At 41.5% G+C, this 21,916-nt stretch overlaps 1 protein-coding gene across 12 annotated transcripts in view; it reads left to right on the top strand.

Annotated features, from left to right (window-relative positions):
* Ano4 (anoctamin 4) overlaps window positions 1-21,916 on the top strand; it is a 409,423-nt gene that overhangs the window by 261,172 nt on the left and 126,335 nt on the right. For 7 of the 12 annotated variants that reach the window (NM_001106778.2, NM_001395725.1, XM_039078690.2 and 4 more), the window contains 2 exons: window positions 14,095-14,195; window positions 17,647-17,691. Coding sequence is in view for 11 of the 12 variants with exons in the window: in NM_001395725.1 (NP_001382654.1) it covers window positions 14,095-14,195; window positions 17,647-17,691 (146 nt within the window). In the remaining variant the exon portion in view is untranslated. Of the gene's footprint in view, window positions 1-14,094; window positions 14,196-17,540; window positions 17,692-21,916 lie in introns of those variants that run through there. The other 5 variants (XM_039078692.2, XM_008765230.4, XM_039078688.2 and 2 more) reach the window with 3 other exon arrangements.

Below are 21,916 nucleotides of genomic sequence, written 5' to 3'. Positions count from 1 at the left end.
TCACTCAAGGCTTCATTACCCCAAGCTTCAGGTGGAAGTCACTTCTTGGTTTTTAGGGCGATTGAGTGGACTTTAGGTACTGTTCTGTGTTGTTAACAGAGACCAGAGAAGATAGAAATTTCACTCAGTTACCTTTGTCAGGAGCAGGGAAGTATAAGTTACACAGGACTCTTCCGGGTTCTCTCAGAGCACATGGCCCAGAATTCACCATTTATCTTCAGATCATGTAGCTAGCTGGAAGGTTATGTCTCCATGTGCACCAAGGGAAAAGAGAATCAGATCCCAGGTACACTAGTAAACCCCATGATTTTAAATATATTGCATATTAAAGATTAATGTGATATTGTATATATTTCTATATCCTCTATGAACTAGATAAGCATTAGCTATCTATATTCATTATACTGATGGAAAACTAATAAGAATTGAGTTATAATTATTAGTTAGATAGCTCTGTAATGAAAAATCACAGAAGCCCCATCTCTTAGCAGTTTTCTCATAACTTTTAGTTTAAAGAAAAGCACTTGTTAAAATATACTAAACATTCTGTAGCATTCTGTGGTTTAGAGCAATAAGAGCTATAAGCACAGGAGCATGGCCAGACTGCCTCCACCACCTTAAAACACATCCACAGACTTAGGGCTTCCTCAGTAGCGGCAGATGCCAATTTCTGTCTTTTCTGGGTCTTGCTCGTTTCATAGCCATTCATAACTCACATTCACTGAGAACGTAACACACATGGGTTATGGACTAGATCCTAACTGTGAGCCCTTAGCAGTAGAGAGATTATTTGTGCTAATGAAAACCATAAACATGATGGTATAGTTTCTCCCAAATGTGGTTGCATGCACACACAGTTTGTTTTCAAAATCGGAGTGTACTTTTTGCTAAGGCCATAACTAAATATGGATTAGCCATCTTTCTAGTTTGTGGTTAATGGTGTCTTATTGACAATTCCACAACTTCTAGTCACTGATGGTTGGGGTTGTTGGTTACTATGACATAACTCAGCTAGTCAGACATCGATTGTTGCAGACTCCTGATGCGCTGTTTCCTAGTTGGATATGGAGTCTTATCAGGGATGACGTAAAAACTATATTGCCTTGCACTCAACTGGTTGCAACACAATTTTGATGAAAGATAACGTATTGTCCTTACCCCTCAGCACTGGAAATTCCTTGGTTGGAGGAAAGTTTATCTTAATTTCCCACAAATTTAGCCAAATTGAAAGCTTCGTGATATCAAGAAAATTAATATTTTCCTAAGATAATATTTTCTAATAGTGTTTTAACAAGACAATCAATGATGTGGAGAAACTATCAGGCATCTGGATCCCAAGTTCTTCATAAACTGACTTAGCAGTTGTTCTCACTAAGAGCTTGCTTAGAAAGATCTTAGGTCCTGGCAATATCACTTGGGCAAAGCTGTATACTTTCTATCGTTAATAGCACATTATCGTTAATAAAGCACATTATTATAGCGTTAATTTGCTAAAATGTGTGATGGTTTTGTATCACCACAGAAGAGATTATCTCAGTCCTAGAATCTCGAGACAGCTTGCTTATGCTCCCCAGCTTGCAAAGGTCAGGAGTCTGGGTATAATTCAAGTACATCCTGTAATCAGGGTCCCTATACTGCTATCCCGAGGATGTCAGCTAGATTTCATTCCTTCCTGGAGTTCAACGTTCTCTTAGGTGGTCATTTATTTCCTTTTGGTCATTGGACAAATGCTGCATTTTCTTGTAAGCTGTCAGCTAGGTATTTTCCTCAGCTCTGAGACACTGCTCACAGTCTCCTGTCCTCACATGCCCTCTCACAACATAGAGACATGTTGTTTCAAGACCTATAGGAGACTCGTTCTTACTTCTGAACTCTCTTGTGAGGATTTACCGGACTAAAATGCTAGTTAAGCATTTTGAGCAGGGTAATGTGGAAGGATCTCCCTTTTGGTGAACCCACAGTCAAGTGGTGGGCATCATACCCACAGGAGTGTTTTCCTTCTACTCACAGTACCCATCCACACTCAAGCGGCTGGCTGCCATTGTTCAGGGTTTCTACATGGGCTGACCTGAACCTCAGGAGCTGTTGTAGATGTCTGCCTGCCCCACAACCCGAGGCCTAAAGTAGTGAGAATTTATCAAGCAAAGAACCTCTCTATATGAGACTATTCAGAGCTTAGCAGTTTAGACATAGGAAGAAAGAAATCTAGTGCGGCTGAGCCCAGGGGCAGAGGGAAGTGGTGCAAGATATGGAGTGGCCATAACATGTACTGGTCACATTAATGATTTTCCAGATAGATCCAGAAAGCCATGATTGCAATGCATTTTTCCAGACATCTCTGATGTCCATGAGAATTTAGACAAGGGTGGAATAAGAGAACCCAATCTAAAAGGCTATTGCAGGATTCAAGAAGAAGGCAGGTTGGAAGTGACTTGGAGGCTGGTGGCAACGTCTGTAAAGAAAAGTAGATATGCTCGAGATGTGCTTAATTATCAAATAAATAAGATGTGGTGATTAACTGATTCCATTATGAATTAAAAATGGGAAAAAGATGATTATGAATTTGAACCACTAAGTGGATAAATGCTAGACCAGTGAGAAGGAGGCCTTCTCTCAAGAAGCAGATCTAGTCAAGCATTTTGAGCTGGACACGCTCCTGAGACAACCAAAAGCAGACATTATGTTAGCCTTTTCCAATGGTGATCTGGGACTTGGACAAGTAATCTAGTCTAAAGGTGAGTCTTGGAGATATCAGATGACACAGAATGACATTGGGAAGAAATGACATCATCCAGGGTGGATGGAGAAAATGAGACCAGAACCTGAATGGCGTCTTGGGACATCCAAGTTTAACAGTCTGTTAAAGGCTGTTTGCTATGACGGATGCTAATGTCTTCTCCAGGGAATGAATATTTTGATCATTTAGGATCATACAGTACCATCAAAGCTTCTTTCCCTCAGCACAGAGTTTCAATCAGATTCCCCCCTCCTTCCCTCCCTCCCCGTCCTCCTCCCTCCCACCCTCCTCCCCACTCTCTGAGTGTGTGTGTGTGTGTGTGTGTGTGTGTGCACGAATGTGTGTGCATGCACATGTGCACACAGAGTGGCATCAGCCAATTCCAGCAGAATCCACCAAGAAACGTCTTCACACTTTCAAACTTGTCTTTAAGAGAATCAAGGATAACAAGCAAAACCATATATATATATATATATATATATATATATATATATATATATATATATATCTTTAGAGACTTATGCCCTCATTTTTTCAGAGAAAACTGAAGCTCAGAAAAGCACAAGTCATTTGCCCAGTGGCACACAGCTGGTTAGATGGCAGCCTCCAGAGAGGAGTTGAAATTGCTTAGTGATTTCTCCCGGATCTTTAACCCTCCGGGAATGAATATTCTTCCATCGGCTTCACAGAGCAGTTTACAGGCACACGGAAAACACTCTGGTACCCGTTATTCGTGTCAAAATGCCAACCAAGCATTTAGTAAGTGTGGGGGTGGGGGGAGAAGGGAATACTCTCATATTGACCTTATTCCTATAACGTCAGCATTAAAAGAGCCCTGAAAGGTGTGCCCCCAAGTTAATTAATGTATCACAGGCTATTTAGGCTAGGTACTATGCTCTGGATTTTAAACTATAGCTAATCATTCTATACAATGGCAATGAGAACCAATGGATAAGTAAGGACACCCATGTAAGCCATAGCTGTCCTCATTTGGGGAAGCAACTTGGAAGCCCACTGAGTGGCATGCACTTGGGCCGCACACTTTCCTCAGCAGGCTTATTCTCTTACGTCTTTGTTCCTCCTGTGCACTTGGTGGGGGAGGGACAATAAGATAATAAGGGCAGGCTCATAAGGGTGGTGTGCAGACTGAATGGTTTGACTTATTTAAATGCCCTAACATCTTGTGCAGTTTCACCTCCCCCTATCTACTGTCCGAATAGATTCACTATGATTTTCTCCATCCAAGAAGCTTATCTGAATCTCAGGGAGAAAGAGATGAGTATCTACCATTTTGCTCCAGAATCTGACAGTTTTGGTTTGCTCTAATAGTGTAGTCACCTCAGGGGATACAGAGAAGATGCACATGGCCATGACAGTTTGACCCTTCATGCTCAATAAATTGAAACACCAAACATGTTTATGCCCCTCCCTAGAGCCTTTACCCTTTTTGTTTTATGCTCTTACTCCTGGGAATGTTTTCTCCCTATATAATCAAACAAACCTCTTCAACTCTTTCTTTAGATCTCTGTTTAAATACCATTCTATCCCACATCTTATCCACACTATTTAAAATAGCATTTCCTTCCCCTCGTTAATATCATTAGCTAAGAAAGGAGTACATATTATGCCAGAAACTCACCTGTATTAATATCATTTAATATAATGTGATTGAATAGGCATTTCTATTAATTCCTCTTTAGCTGTTGACGAAGACAGAGACACAGAGAAGTTCAATAGCTTATGAGGATCACAGAGCTGGGAAGAGATAGTGTGGATCACAGAACTGGCAGGAAGTAGTGTGGATTGCAGAGCTCAAAGAGGGTAGTGTGGATCACATATCTAGTAGGCAGCAGCGTGGATCACAGAGCTGGTAGGGAGTAGTGTGGATCACAGAGCTGGTAGGGGTTAGCATGGATTACAGAGCTGGTAGGGAGTAGTGTAGATCACAGAGCTGGTAGGGAGTAGTGTGGATCACAGAGCTGGTAGGGGTTAGCATGGATTACAGAGCTGGTAGGGAGTAGTGTAGATCACAGAGCTGGTAGGGAGGAGTGTGGATCACAGAGCTGGTAGGGAGGAGTGTGGATCACAGAGCTGGTAGGGAGGAGTGTGGATCACAGAGCTGGTAGGGAGGAGTGTGGATCACAGAGCTGGTAGGGAGGAGTGTGGATCACAGAGCTGGTAGGGAGGAGTGTGGATCACAGAGCTGGTAGGGAGGAGTGTGGATCACAGAGTTGGCAGAAGGTAGTGTTGATCACATAGCTCGTAGTGGGTAGTGTGGATCTCTGCTGTCCATCACCACAATTTACATTGCCTTGTAACTTCTGTAGTGTGGCCTCGCATGCAGCTCTGAACTTAAGCTCTCTTGTGTGGTAACTTCAAGAAAGCTTTAATCCCATTTTATCCAAGCTGCACTTCACATCTCTGGCTCGCCTTCTCCTGGAAACTCTAAACTCATTTATCTAATGCTCTGTAAGATACCTTTCCATGGGCATTTGGAGACAAGCATTTTCAAAAGGTCCAAGTCCACAATCTATTCATGCACCTCCATTCCTTACTTCTGGACCTCTGCTTCAAACAAATTCCCTCCAATTTCTTTGTAATGATGTCAGGAGTTATAGTAAGTGACTCTCTTTGAGAGTCAGATCACGTGTGTTAGATTATGATATGCAGATTCATTTATTTACTTTCTCTCCTCTTGCTCTATTTAGTTTTTGTTCATGAAATTCTTACATCCTGAGGCTGGTAGTATGATTTTCATAATTTTTTATTGCTAGAAATCTACTATTTAGAAAGTATTAAATAGTTTCCTATTGAATGAAAGAAAGGAATGGGTATTTTATCTATCTCTGTTACAGGTAGTTCCTATGCTACTTGATAATTTTTCAGTTGTTTTTCTAAGCATGTGCTTCCTATTGTCACCAAATCATCATTTTTTTTCACCAAGGTTCTACCCTAAGGAACGTTTATTGCAGTATTTTAATGACACAGCTCATTTTCACTTCTGTTCACTCTGACACTTGCACGTTTAGATTTATGTGGCAAGGGACACTTAATAACAAGGAGAGACCTATTTGAAATGGCAGCACAATCATTTAGCAGGAGAGAAAAGAGTGATGTATGAGTTGTATAATTACCAGTTAATCGTTCTGCATTTATTATTCAGGGATGGAGCTCAGAAAATATGACGTTAGGTCAGCCTCATTAGTTACTGCTTGAATAGTTGAACACAAATAATAAACCCCAGGCACTAAATTTTCCCCATGATCATGTAAAGGGGCTACATTTACACACACACAAAATTACACAGAACCCACAAACAGGTATCAATCATCATTCTTGGGAACTGATCAACATTTTTCTCAAGATAATCAAAATAAATGTTAAGAGCCCCAGTCCAATTTTGGTTCATTGGTAGCTTAAGTTTCCTTTACACCTATCATGGGTGTCCTTTGATTCTCTGTTGCTTTGATTTCTAAAGTAGGATGTTAGTCTATGATTATCTTATATAAGCTAATAGCAGAACGAGTCCAACAATGTGTGCCCTAAGAAGCCGCTAGGCTGTTCAGAAAGGCACCTAGAACTGTGGGCATGAGTCAGCTGTATCTGCAGACGGCTGTGTGTTCACGAGTCAGCTGACCTGCTTCTCCCATGAGCTTGTGGGGGGATAAACCAAGGTAATATATGAATGCGCTTTGACAGCACAAAGCACTATGAATAAAAGCTATTTTAATATCAAGGAAAATAAGTAAACATAAGCTGCAGTTCCCCGCAAAACATCACGAGCATACCACATTTGAATCCTAGTAAACAAAGCAAATATTTCAGTAAAGAACTTGGCTTTTTTACTCCCCAAGTGTGGCATCAATGATGATGTTTGAGTGGGATATTTTAGTGCATGTATTTATATAGTCTCCAATGTAGTCATTTTTCCACCGGCTTGTTTATTTTGTGCAAAACTAGCCATCAGAGCAATGCCGTGGAGAAGCTATGCTCTAAACATATATTGTTCTTTAAATAAGGGTTTGTCAGATTGTGTGTTTATCATGTTTTCAATCACATTTCCGTGTTTTATAATTTTACTCTCTTGTGGGAAGGTGAAAAAATAATCTTAACGGAAACCTAGCTTTGAGCTACTGTGCTCAATACCCGAGAGAAACTTATAAAGGAAGAAAGGTGACTTTTAGTTCACCACTTCAAAGGGTTTAGTCCAGGCTACACTGGCTCTTTTGCTTTTGGGTCTGCCACAAGAACATGGTAAATCAAAGATGTTTACTACACAGTGACCAGGAAGGGAAAACAAAACAGAAAGGGGCAGGTCTCTAACAAATAGTTCAAAGCCTCTCCAGTGCCATAACTTCTTTCCACCGGGATCTACTATCTAAAAGTTCCAACTCTTTCCCATATCCCTGTAAACTGGTGCAAAGCCTTCAACACATGGGAGCCTGCTACTCACAGGAGCCCTCAGTAAAACATGGGTACCTTCAATACATGAGATCCTTCCACACATGGGAGTCTTCTACACATACAAGCCTTCCAAACATGGAGCCTTTGATACATATGAGCTGACAGCATATGGGAACTTTCAACACATGAAACCTAGAACACATTGGCACCTTCTGTACGTACTTCTGTCTGTCCCATATGGACAGCACAGTTCCTGATCGCATACCCATCCTCTGACTATTCAGTTTGCAGATTTGCGCAAGGAGAACGGACTGTAAAGTGTCACTGGCTTGTCACATTTTGAGCAGGCTATGTCAACTACTAAAGTCACTTCGTCAATAGTGACTTCCAGCTTCCCAAGACTCACAGCGCTCTCCTGCACTGGTCTAACTGTTCACATTATACAGGAAATATTTGTGCCTCATAAAAAGAGGGTGAGGTGATCTCGCTGTACCAAGCATTGCCACAGGCAGAGTAACAGATATTCCTTGTTCTCGGAAGCTCCAGACTCAGCAGCTTACTTGTCCCAAGTGAGAAAACAAAACCTCTCTTTAGTCTGAATGTCCAAAACGTTGGAATTTTCAAATCCCTCTCTGCCACTCTGAAATTGAATACTGGCCCTTCTCTCTTGTGAATTTCAGCATTGCCCTGAAGGTCTGGAGGACATTATTGTTCACGTGGTGCACAACCATTTGTAATTCCAATTCCAGGAGATCCAGTGCCCTGCCCTGTGCTCACTCATGTACATGATAAAATATTTATTTCCCTGGAGCGAAGATTTATCCCAGAGAGAACATAAAGTTGAGCTTCTATTTTTAATCAACCGCCAAAACATAGACATTCTTTTTAAAACTTTTCCTTACATTTGAGAATTTTATATATGTACGAAATATGATCATTCCACACACCATTTCCCCTTCTAATTTCCCCCATGTTTCCCAACATACCCCTATCTACTTCCTGTCATTTTGTTATAACCCACTAGGTCCAGTTTTTCTCTCTATACGTGCATAGGTATAGGGCCATCCACTGGAGTATGGTCTTCCGATGGTCTCAAAAAACAATGGTTCTTCAACCCCAGCTACTTTTGACTGCCATTACCTCCCTAGAATGTGTTGGGGCCTAAAACTCATCTACACCGTTTATGCCACAATTAAGGACCTACTTATGTAGGTCCTGCATGGGTAACCATGGCTGCTATGAGTTCTTGACTGTGATAGCTGTGTTGTGTCCAGAAGACAGTATGTCATAGCACCCTCCCCATCCTTTGCTCTTAATGTTCTTTCTGCCTCCTCTTTATCCTGGAGTTCCCCAGGCTTCAGTGGTGGCAATGGGTTAATATAAATGTCCCATTTAGGGCTGGGCATCCACTCTCTCATTCTCTGCTCTGTGACCAATTGTCTCTACTGACTGCTGTCCACTACAGAAAGAATCTTCTCTGACCACCGTGGAAGGCTGCACAGGCCTGTGCACATAAACACTTAAAGGCAAACTGACCACATGGCCATTTAACGAAGTAACAGTAACAGGTTCTATTCTAGGACCTACAACCTTGCCGGCTGTGAGTTTTGGACCAGAGTTATTGTGTCAGACATGAAATTACCTCCCATAGAGTGGCTCACATCCAATCAGAAAGCAATTAATTATCCCATAAGCATCACCCCTATTGCACCAGCAGGCGCATCTATGCAGGACAGAATTGTAGCATGGTCCAGAGTTGGATGAGACCGCTGATCTCTTTTCTACCCTAGCGGCTTGCATCGCTCCTTTCAACACTGAAAGTTTGCAAGTAGGGAAGTTTTCTGATCAGTTTGATAGTGATGTTTCTGTGTCCAATAGCCAAGGAGTGAGGTGTCTTCAGGATAGGATCTTATTGTGCCATACAAAGGCCATAACCTGTGTTGTTCTGGAGACCTCAGGAGCCTCTCTAGCCAGTAACTACTAGAGAGGCACCCCTATGCCTGTACTGTGACTTTCACTTAGTAACCCTCGTCTTCTGGAAGTGACATAGTCCACCCATAAAGGTCAATTCTGTTCAAACTCTTCTTTTTTAAGTTGTATTTTTAAAATTAGCTTATTAACTAAAGGGTTTCAATAGACCTTTTCTCTTACATATCCTTGGTTTTGGCTAAGCCTTACAGTAACTTCTCTCTCTCTCTCTCTCTCTCTCTCTCTCTCTCTCTCTCTCTCTCTCTCTCTCTCTCTCTCCCCTTACTCAGTTGAATCGCAGTATTTCCTCTCCCCAACCTCCATTTTGTCAGATATTAGGATAGATATGCCTGCTGGTTTCCTAATTCCATTTTTTTTGTATTTTTAGCTTTTATTTATTTTTTTCTCCATCTTTATTAACTTGGGTATTTCTTATTTACATTGTTATTCCCCTTCCCACTTTCCAGGCCAACATCCCCCTAACCCCTCCCCCTCCCCTTCTATATTGACTTCCCCTCCCCATCTTCCCCTCATTACCACCCTCCCCCCAACAGTCTAGTTCACTGGGGGTTCAGTCTTGGCAGGACCAAGGGCTTCCCCTTACACTGGTGCTCTTACTAGGCTTTTCATTGCTACCTATGAGGTCAGAGTCCAGGGTCAGTCCATGTATAGTCTTCGGGTAGTGGCTTAGTCCCTGGAAGCTCTGGTTGGTTGGCATTGTACCTTTTCCCATCCATTTCCCCTAAGGTTAAATGATGAGGTTGTGTCTCTTAGAAGCAGGGAAAAGGTAGATCCTGTCTTCTGATCTAATCTGTTAGTCTGGGTCATTTCATTTGGGAAAAGAGATCGCTGATATGCAGTGTTATTACTGAAAGTTGTGTGTGTTAACAACTCCTGCCATTTGGTTGATTTTGTATTGTTCTCTTGGCTCTCCTTTGGTTAGCTGTCCTGGCATTTATTTACCTCTTACGCCTCCGTGTTCATCTTTTTCTTCAGACTAAAGCATTCCAGTGTCCTGAGTAGAGCTGCCTTAGTGGTCCTAGATTCTGTTAATCTGTTTTTATCTCTCCTTCATTTTTAATAGATGTGTTTGCTGGGTATAATACCTGAGTTGACAGCTGTGATCTCTCAGGACATGAAATTTGTCTTGCCAGGGTTTTCTGGCTTTAAAAGTTTCTGTTTTTCTTAATCAGATGTTATTTGTGGGGCCTAAAAGACTTGATCTTCCCCTCTTGCAGCTTACAACAGCCATACTTTGTCCTGTGCTTTTAGCCCTTTAATTACAGCATGTCACAAGAAGGTTCTTTTCTAGTTCCATGGGCAGAACCTAGGTACAATCAGGTGGAGATCTGCTTCTCTAAGTGTGGTCATTTTCTTCTTTGATTGAACCGGAAGTCTATCATGTGCTTTTCGTATGACATCTCTTAGAAGCAGGGAAAAGGTAGATCCTGTCTTCTGATCTACTCAGTTAGTCTCGGTCATTTTATTTGGGAAAAGAAATCACTGATATGCAGTGTTATTACTGAAAGTTGTGTGCGACTCCTTTATCTATTCCGACATCCAAAGGTTATGTCTTATGGCCTCCCAATGCTCACCCAACTTTTGTCCATGGATTTTTTTAAAATTTACTACTGGTTCAAATGGCTCTACCTTATCTTGAAGCCCACATAGTCAGCATTCTACACAGACCATTCTGTTGCTGAGGTTTTTCTACCCACTGAGAGTTTTATTTGGCTTCTTTGGATTTTGTTTCTTGTTTGTTTGTTTGTTTGTTTCCAGCATCATTACGGGTTGATTTTTCTTGAGCAATTCTTTTGATTAATTTCTGGTCTCATGTCTCATGTTGACTTCCTCATTTCATCCATGCCTTAGATTTTTGTCCTCTTTGAGTTGTTTGAATGTAGTTACTATCATTCTTTTGAACCCTTGCCTGGAAGTCCTTCCAGGTCATTCTCATTAGGGCCCATTATTGATTGGGATTGATATTTTTGGAGAGAACATGTTGTCTTGGATTTCTGGGTTTGCCCTGGGATCTGCACACTTCAAGTTGCAATGGGAGTGTGGGTCTGGGGCTGGTGGTCTGAGGACTGCAGACCTGTTAGCACCAGGAGTTAGGGAAACGAGAAACAAGGAAAGGGAATTCAGGATCTAACTTATCAGCACCAGGGGCTGGGAAGTTTTGGCAGAGCATTCAAGACTTAAGTGGAGTATTAGAGGCTTAACTGTCACCAGAGAGATTTAGGAGGTCCTGTTAAAGTTATCATCCTTGAATTGTGTTTTAAAACTGTAAATGCCATGCTGCATGCACAGGGGTAAACAGGTGACGATTTACACATTTAGACTATTCAGATCACTGTATTTCTTATAGATCTTTCTACTGCTTTCCTCTCCCTTACAGAGAGGTGAGGGTAAAGTTCAAGGAAAGATTTTGCCATTCATCATTCACATCTTTCTCAGCACAGGTAAAGACCAAACTTGTGAGAGGCCTTTGAGGCTGGGAAGTTCTAGCTTACCTCTCCATCTCTGTAATTCATTGATTTAAAGCCTATCATGTACTTTGGCTATAACATTCCCAAGACACAGAGGCCTTGAGAAAGGGCTGCCTGACATAAAGCCCAGCTTTATTTTTTTAATTTACTTTTTGTTGGATATTTTTTATTTACATTTCAAATGTTATTCCCTTTCCCAAGTTTCCTGTCCATAAGCCTCCATCCCATGCCCCTCCCCCTTCTTCTATGAGTGTTCCCCTCCCCAACCACCTCCCCTTCCCACTTCCCTGCCCTGACATTCCCTTATACTGGGGGGTCCAGCCTTGGCACGACTAAGGGCCTCTTCTCCCATTGGTGCCCAACAAGGCCATCCTTTGCTACATATGCAGCTGGAGCCATGGGTCTGTCCATGTGTACTCTTTGGATAGTGGTTTAGTCCCTGGGAGCTCTGGTTGGTTGGTATTGTTGTTCTTATGAGGTTGCAAACCCCTTCAGCTCCTTCAATCCTTTCTCAACTCCTCCACTGGGGACCCCATTCTCAGTTCAATGGTTGGCTGTGAGCATTCACCTCTGTATTTGTCATGCTCTGGCAGAGCCTCTCAGGAGACAGCTATATCAGGCTCCTGTCAGTGTGCATTTCTTGGCTTCATCAATATTGTCTACATATGGTGGAATACCAGGTGGGGCAGGCTCTGAATGGCCGTTCCTTCACTCTCTCCTCCAAACTTTGTCTCCATTTCCTCCTATGAATATTTTTGTTCCCATTTTTAAGAAGGACTGAAGCATCCACACTTTGGTCATCCTTCTTCTTGAGCTTCATGTGGTCTGTAGATTGTATATTGAGTAATTCGAGCTTTTGGGCTAATATTCACTTATCAGTGAGTGCATACCATGTGTGGGGTTATTTCATGGGTGTGTGTGTGTGTGTGTGTGTGTGTGTGTGTGTATGAGAGAGAGAGAGAGAGAGAGAGAGAGAGAGAGAGAGAGAGAGAGAGAGAAAGATTGGGTTACCTCACTCAGGATGATATTTTCTAGTTCCATCCATTTGCCTATGAATTTCATGAAGCCATTATTTTTGATAGCTGAGTAGTACTCCATTGTGTAGATGTACCACATGTTCTATATCCATTCCTCTTTTGAAAGGCACCTGGGTTCTTTCCAGCTTTTGGCTACTATAAATAAGGCTGCTATGAACATAGTGGAGCATGTGTCTTTGCTGTATGTTGGAGCATCATTTGGGTATATACATAGGTGTGGTATAGCTGGGTCCTCAGGTAGTACAATGTCCAATTTTCTGAAGAACCTCAAGACTGATTTCCAGAGTGGTTGTACCAGCTTGCAATCCCACCAATAATGGAGGAGTGTTCCTCTTTCTCTACATCCTCACCAGCATCTGTTGTCACCTGTTTTTTTTATCTTAGCCATGCTGACTGGTGTGAGGTTTAAATCTCATGTCCCCTTGCTGCCTCCATCTCCAGACTCCCTCACCGACTTTTGATTTCATCTTGTCAGCTGTGAGTGCTTCTTTTTTTTTTTAACTCTTTGGGGGAAGAGAGAGAGTAGGTATCTGTGTGGTGTATGAGCATGTTTTGGATGAGTGTTCGCATGTGTGTGTGTACACATGTGGAGAAGTATGTACATAGACTGAAGGTTGCCATCAGATATCTTCCTTGATAGATTTCACTCAGACATGGTCTCTGACTGAACCTTGACCTCTCAGGCTCATCTTTGCCCCACTGTGTTGGGATTGCAACTGGGTCACACCAATCTGTCTTTTATCACGTGGGTTCTGGAGCCATAAACTCTAGTTCTCATGCTTCTGTGCAAGGGCTTTAGCCACTGAGCCATCTCTACCTTATAACTTATTCTATACAAAGAAGCCACAGGGAACTTTGAACCCCAGAGCCAAGATGGCTTCCCTATATTCTAAGCATGAGATCCAACAGCTTAGGAAGAGCTCTTCACTTTCTTCTGCTTGCTTTTCCAGCCTCTAATCCAGCTCCTCAAACTTCACACACTTCATGCCTTTCCCTTGAATGTACCAGGTAATTTCAGAGCTCCTAACCTTGGCATACATCCCACACTCTCTTCCCAGCTGGTCCCTGTGCCTCCTTCAGGTCTCAGCCCAGGTCCCCTACACAGAGACACCTTTCCTTGACTTCTTATCCAAAGCAATGTGGACAGCTCTTTATCCCACTACTTTATCTTCAGAATATTCCCCACTCCCTGAATTTAAACCTGTTTTGGCATATGTTTCTTTTAAATATTTATGGGGAGTGTAAACATTACTCTTTCTTTTATTCATAGCTGGGTCTCCAGCACTCGATACAGGGGGATGTTTGTTAAATGAATCTGTGCACACTTTAATGGACTGGCTTATTGCCAAGGACGCCCCAAATTGTAAACTCCAAGTTCATACATTCCAAGTTCCTGCTGCACTTAAACCATGGGAGGCTTCGATATACTTTTCAATTTAGTTTCTTTTTTCTGTTTCAGTCCTCTCTAATAAATAGTGACATTATCTTTGTGAAGTTGCATGCCCCATGGGAAGTCCTTGGAAGATATGCAGAGCAAATGAATGTACGGATGCCTTTCAGGTAGGTGTAAATGTGTTTCCCCCACTGAGCTCGGTCTCTCTCTCTCTCTCTCTCTCTCTCTCTCTCTCTCCCTCTCTCTCTCCTGCTGCTGCTTTACTGTAAACCTAATGACATTCTCTCTTGGAACAAATAAAAATCCTAGTACAGGCTGACAAAGCCATCATGGCAGAAAACTTTCCTGATGTTTAGAAAATGCAAATAAATCTTCATGCCCACAGTGGCTCCTTCCTGCTACCAAGGAGCATTTCCAAGTGGCATTTGCATTTGAGCATGTCGGTTCTAGAATTTCTGAGTATTGCGGCTTTGAACAGCTAGACACTGTGTGCCATGGTCTTTGCTGAGCAGTCCCTTCCAGGAAAAACAAATTAAAAACCTGTTTTCCAAGAAATTCCACAAAATGCAATCTTTTTAAAAAAAATAACCCATTTTTAAAATTAAGAAGTCATAAATTCTCTACAAGCACAAATAATTCCTGTAAATAAAGATACTTTGTGTGGATTGTTAGATTGTTTAAGAGGATAAATCTGCCTCCATCTGACGGTGGCTATTCTTATTTTATTATTAGTTAAGGAAATGTGATCTTCCATTTGCTAGACAAAAACAAAATGAGATAATAAGCCTGAAATTACAAGTGCAAGGATGTGCTTGAGAGAGTAGGGCGCAGGGGTGGGGGACTCCCCAATGGGATCTCCTCAAAGGCGGAAAGATTTGATGCCAGGGATAGCTCCAGCGTAGCTTGGGCTGAGTACTTTAGGTTTTCAGCCTGCAGTAACACCAGCATAGATGACAAGAATTAGGCAAGATGCTATCAGCGCTACCTGGTATGCCTCTTAGTGGGCTGCTAATGTTGTAGAAGGGAAGGGGGATCAGGGAGAAAAATGGAGAGGGAGAGGGGGAGGGGGAGAGGGAGAAGGGGAGAGAGATTTGCAGGTTTACAGATCTACTAAAGGCCAATTTCCAATATCCATCAATAAGCCATAATATGTGTCTCAGAACATCTTAATTTTTTGCGTTTGGTCTTTATGTCCTAATATCAAGTCAGAATATAGGGTGGGGTTTCCAGCATCTGTTTTCCTGAAGGTAAAATCCACAGAATAGATTAAGTGTAGTTCTGGTCTTATGACTTATTTCTGTACTGAAAAGAAAAACTTGGAACTCATGGACACATACACACATGAATGTGTACACATACATATGCATACACACATACATATACACACGCACACATGCATATACACATATACACACATGCATACACACATACACCTACCCACAAATGCATACACATATATGCAGACAAACACACATGCACGTACACATATATAGACACATGCACACATACATATACACATATGCATATGTACAGATACACATATATACACATGTACATGCAAACACACAGTAAGGAGAAAAGAAAACAATTTTTGTGCTTAAAGCCTCTATGCTAAAATAATTAAATCCTGTTATTTGACAATGATTTAACTACTACTATCTTATATATATATGATATATATTATATGTTATAAATATATCATATATATTATATGTTATATGAAATATATATCTATGTATAAAACTATCTAAAATAAGCTGATACTATATTATGGTTTTAAAGGGGGAAACACTCTAATTATATTTTGATATCCCGTCCCTTCCCCAGTCTGAAACATACAATCTCTTTATCAAGAACACAATTCCATGATAAAGAACATGAATGATGCTAATAGAAAGTCAAACCTCCCAGTGCTTGACTTCACATCCAAAGGGCCTGCCCTCACCATCGTGGGAACATATCGTATGCACATTTCATGAGAGAAGTGCAACCTCGAGTGCATGAGGAGTTTTCTTATGCAGCATTAAGAGACTATGACGCACGCAGTGAGAAGAAAATGAATTCAAGTAATAATCTACCCTCAGACGTTGAAACTCCTACAGGAAAACAATTTGAGGAGAAAACGCTCTCTAATGTATGACAGTAATTGGCCTCATTAATATTGATATGATTTTACCCAAGCCTAACATCATCCACTACAACCCTATGCATGCAAACCTTGATGGGCATGTGTTACCCTCCATTTCACATGTGGCTCTAGCCTGATGTAGTTACAGGAACATACACAGATACCCGTTCAGCCGAACGCCAACATTCCAAGAACCTTACACAAGTTGTTACGTTCAGTAGACAGTATTTCTAAATCTCAGACTTGGTTTCACTCTACAGTCATTAAAATGAAACGGGAAATCAGGTTTCTTGTGAGAAATTCCAAATAAATCTGCCTCTTAAGGACATATGTGCCCGTAAATGTGTGATTTGGACATAACAGAGTGTTTAAAGGAAGCTGGGAATAGAGTACAGTGCTTCCCACATACCCACCTTCTACAATTGTGTTATCAACATCTTCTACTAGTGCGTGTATTGCAGTTGACAGAATGATATTAGCATATTATTAGCTAAAGACTGAGGCTTATGTCTCCCTCCTATACAGCTTTGTAAATATATGTCATCATGTGGAATCATATAAATCAGATAGATAGGTAGGTAGGTAGATAGATAGATAGATAGATAGATAGATAGATAGATAGATAGATAGATAGATAGATAACCATACAGAACATGGGTTGCCAAACACCATGCTTTACCTGGCCCAAACATCTGGCTTTGTACTCTCTGCAACTATTGACCCAAATGTGGCAGACAGATTCTGATATATAAAGTCCCCTCTTTGCAAAAGCGAAGTAGCATAGTGACCATACACATGATCTGCCTCAATTTCGTGACTGATCCCTTAGTTGACACCTGAAATATGGACAGGAGATTGGGTTTAATCAGGTGTCAACTGATTCTCATTTAAATATTTTTACATTAATTAAAGTGAAGCAATATGACATCTTTATTGTGTCCTGTTGTTGTACCCCCCTCCACCAAGGTTCTGTGGTTTTACCTGTTTAGCTTACCCATAAGCAACCAGTTGGTTACGCCCATGTGGGTATTTATAGATGCCTTTTGATGCAATATTTTCTTGTACTAAATATGCAATATATGGGGTTTTAATATCTCTTTCAAAATCATGATAGCCCAAATTGCTATATAAATATTACCTTAATATAATAGCATGTCTGTTGAATTATGTATGTTACCCCTCGTTCAACTCTGAATTTCACTAGACAAAAGTGGACCTCCACTGAATCTGTGCAAAATACTAATCCCCTGCCCATGGGCTGCAGGCCAGAAGTGCCCTGCAAATCTATAGTAATGAGAGGGTTTCATGACTCAAAGTGCATGCCCTGTGCCCCTACTACACTTCTCACTGTTAATCTCTCTTTAGTTTTCTTTTTCTTCTTCAGCTCTTACAGGCTTCTATCTTCAATCTCCTTTCCTTCCTTGCTAGTTCAAACTGTAACTGACGATGGGTTTTCTTCTCGACTGGCTTCATTTTTGCTGTTCTTCCAGGAGAAAAATCTATTACCTGCCCCGCCGGTACAAGTTCATGAGCAGGTTAGTAGCATGCTCCGTACTGATGGTCTGCTGACTACTGTACTCTAACGATGACGAGGGGCAACAAGCCTGGAAAGATACCCCGCGAGACAGTGTCTACCCTACACATTCCGGAAAGAACCCTTTCACGTTAGTCTGAAAAACAAAGCAAAACAAAAGGATCAAACAAATGTCCTTCCCAGAGTCTGCCCCTTCGTCTGCACCCCTGGGAGCGATTTGTGTCATCCCCAGGTGTGTTGAGGTGGTCGTTCATTTAGCCCAGCCTGTAGAATCAATCGCCCCAAATCTCAGCCAATCAGAGAAATTCTAGCCTCCAAGTTACTGTTTTGCACGTAAATTTCTCCCTGCAGTATACATAATTTGAGAGTTTGAAGTGAAAGTGATTTTCCCCGTCAAAAAGCTGCCGGCTACTCCTCCGTCCAGGGAGAGTTCTTGGTATCAGCGATGTTTGGTTACGGTAATCAGACTGTACTTTACTACGGAGCTCTGATGGCCTACCCTCTGCGTGTAAAAACAAAACAAAACAAAACTTGTTGGATGATGGTTAACTTTACTGTCATTTGTATCCTTCCAAAGCTTGTTTTCCTTGTTGTTCTAGTAGAAGCCAAGGAAAAGGGGAATATGTCAATGATATTCTCAACTTGGCTTCAGTTTGGGATCAGTCGGGGACTCTAACTTCAAATTTTTAATTGATCTTATAAATCTAACCCCCTCCCCAAGCTGAACTGATGGCCTAAATGGAGATCGCTTGGGTGTCTTTGAAAACCATTTAGGTAATTCAATTCAGTAAGGTTCAATATTTAGATCCACTGTTTACAGTTTATATATGACATAAAGAATATATGTGATAGGTAATATATTCTTTATATTCAATTTACATTTTTTGCGGAATGGTAAGTAACATTGGTGGGTGTCCTTAAGTATACATGCATTGCAGAGTCTGGTGGGCAAAGCAACTTCCATAGAACCTAAGATATTTCGGTTTCTCAAAATTTCTCTGTGAAGCTCTTCCATTGGGCAACAGGTCTGTCACTTCCTTTCAGCGTGATTTGGATTATGCCTTTTTACACGATGCTCTTTCCTGGAAATCTCATACAACACATCAGCCCATGTCCATAGTTCTCAAGTTTCAGCTAGCATTCAAGTTACCTGGGGAATTTTAAAGCACAGATTTCTAGGCTCCACCCACATTTCCGTCTCCATGTCTATAAAACGAAAGCACGTCATTTCTACAGCATGGGTTCCCTGTTCATAAATGGCATGTTAATGATTGGCTAATGTTCAAAAATTAAACAAAATGAATGAAAAAGAGCACTGAAAGCTGTGAGGACCCGGAAATTAAGGGGTAAGCGGATCTAGACCAGTTAGGGCACGTGGAGCACGTACTCCATTTCACTTGGAGTAAAGTGTAAGCCCTTAAAAGGCTCTGATCCGAAAATGGTGGAGGTTGGACTTTATGGCTCAAGTGTTTCTAATTTGCTCATAATCAATAGCAAGATGAGATTGAACTGAGTGATTTTCTCAGACTGTGACAGAGCTCCGGCAAGAAATAGAAGGGACTGGGTCTGGATGTGTTGCCGTGGGAGTACTGAAAAGTGAATAAAATGTGGATCTATTTTAAAAAGTGTTTAAAAATGATTGCTATCTGGGGTATCTGTGGAAATATCCTTAGGTGTGCACATGCCTGCTGTCTCTTTCCACCTTCTGAAGTTGTACCCGCTTCATATCTCACTTAGTTCTTGTTTCCACTAATGAATAGTCTTCTAATTCTGGCAAGTCCTGGTTGTATTTGCCAAGTAATCGCTTATATTCCGTATGGTCTCCATATATGTGTCACTATGTGTGTAGCTGTGTGACTTACACCCCAGGGTCAGACTGCAGGCTGTACTTCTCTAATCAGCCTCTCGAATTCTCCATGTACTGTTCCAGGTAACTTCTAGAACCTTTTTACTGCTCTTCACTCCCACTGCCATTCTGGGCTTTAATTATCTCCTGTCTATCGCACATGATTTCATATTCCTCACTCTGTTGCAGCTCCTTTCAAACTGTCTTCTTTGGCCAAAATGAAACCAAAACGCTTGGCTTAAAATAGACCTGGATAAACTTTCTTCATTCATCTCTCGCCTCTTTTGTCTGTCAATATTAATGCATTGTGCCAACTTGGATTTACATATTATTGCAGAGTGGTCCTTCTGGATAATATTTTATTTACTCTTACTAAGAAGAGTCTTCAAAACACCAGCTCCCATGATTGGACTTTTTGAATAGATCGAAGATGCCTCTTTCTTTTCTCCCATTGGTACCACCTATCCCCATCACCTCATGCTATAAACTATGGCCGGAATTTCCATCTCCTCACTGAGATAGTATGAAAAACCAAGGACAGCATGCTCTGTTCCAAATTTTCAGCATCTAGTACCTAACTTGTGGGGCGGATGAATTTATAAATCTTATACATGTACAAGAGGAGTCAGGTAGGAGGAAAGATGGTCATAAAAGGAGAATAAGAGGAGGAGGAAGGGGAAGAGGAGGAGAAGAAGAGGAGGAGGAGAAGGAGGAGAAGAGGAGGAGAAGAAGAGGAGGAGAAGAGGAGGAGGAGAAGAGGAGGAGGAGAAGAGGAGGAGGAGGAGGAGGAGGAGGAGGAGGAGGAGGAGGAGGAGGAGGACCACCACCACCAAGAAGTCTAGCTAAAATGAGAGACACTGATTTTTGACTGAAACATTTTCTTAACAATGAAAGATGGGTGGGTAATAAGATGTAAATGATAGCAAAAGGAAACAGAATCTCAAAGCTAGATATCAATATCAGCAAGTCCCATCATTCATGGTACTCTTAAATGGTGGCCATCCAATTCATAGTTGAACATGCTGGAAATAGGGACATCCATGGCAGCAGCTCTGAGAATTAGAAAAATCTTTAAAATAAACCAGAATATTCGCTCGCTCGCGCTCTCTCTCTCTCTCTCTCTCTCTCTCTCTCTCTCTCTCTCTCTCCCTCCCTCCCTCCCTCCCTCCCCTTCTCTCTTTACCTCCCTCCCTCCTCTCTCTCTCTGTCTCTGTCTCTGTCTCTGTCTCTGTCTGTCTGTCTCTCTCTCTCATGCTTTCACACTTTCTCCCTCTCTCCTTCCCTCTACCCATTTTTCCCCTTTTCTCTTTAGCCTTTACTTTAAATCATAGTTCTGCCTTCTAAATTGACCCAGAGTAACTTATACACCAAAAAAAATCAAAGTAGCTAAAATGGTGAAATTTTAGGGTAACAGCATTTCACAGGTGTTTGAAAATTAAGAGTTGAGAAGGAAATTTCCCTACTTACAAATAGGAAAAATATAGCTGGAGGTTAAGAGTAGAGACCCAGCAGGTAACCATGTGTGATGAGGAAGATGGTGGTTTCTTTTAATAATTCTGCATCATGACTCAGTAGATTTTGAGGGCATTTGGTGTCCTGCAGGCCACTGGAACTGACTGAGAGTGAAGCCATCCAAATGGAAATTAAAGCTAGATAATCCAATAGGACATTAGTGGCCTAGAAGCCACAACGCTGGGCTGGCCAGGAGAATGTGTGGAATTTCCTGAGAAAGATTTAAAGAGTGAAGAGGAGAGATCCAGTGGCAATTTCATTTTAAATTATGCATTATGGAGAGGAGAAGAGACAGAAGAGGGTGACCCTAACACTCTGGCAACAGGAGGAGAATTGGGCGCAGGTGATATCAACAACACTGGGGACAAGTTTCTATAGAAGCGTACATTCTTCAGCTTCTCATAGGCGGTGACAAAAGAGAATCTATTTAGCACACTTTCAAGTCATTAATGATGGCTATAGTAGCAGTCTCTGTGGAGTGCTGTTCTCAATTATGCATCAGGATTATTCAACAGCTGTTAAAAATGCAGATGGCTGGGTCCATCCTCAGGGTTTCTGATTCAACCAGTCTAGATACAGTTGATGAGTCAGGTTTCCCTTAAACACTAAATGATGCCGATGAGGCTAGGCAAGAAGCATGTCTCTTGTATCGTTTTTTTTTTTTTTTTTTTTTTTTTTTGGTTGTTTGAAAAAGAATCTCACTCTGTGATCAGGCTGGCCTGGAATTCTCTGTGTGAGCCCAGGCTAACCTAGAGCATGCAGAAATCCTTGTTCTCCAGCCTCCCGAGTTTTGAGATTATTGGCACACAGCACATTTTTAGGACCCATAACTATAGAATGAAAGTTAGTAGAAAAGCCTCAGAAGCAA

Source organism: Rattus norvegicus, chromosome 7 (genome assembly GCF_036323735.1).
Source record: "Rattus norvegicus strain BN/NHsdMcwi chromosome 7, GRCr8, whole genome shotgun sequence".
Taxonomy (NCBI): domain Eukaryota; kingdom Metazoa; phylum Chordata; class Mammalia; order Rodentia; family Muridae; genus Rattus; species Rattus norvegicus.
The sequence above is the reverse complement of the archived record's forward strand: the minus strand, read 5'-3'. Positions and strand labels throughout refer to the sequence as shown.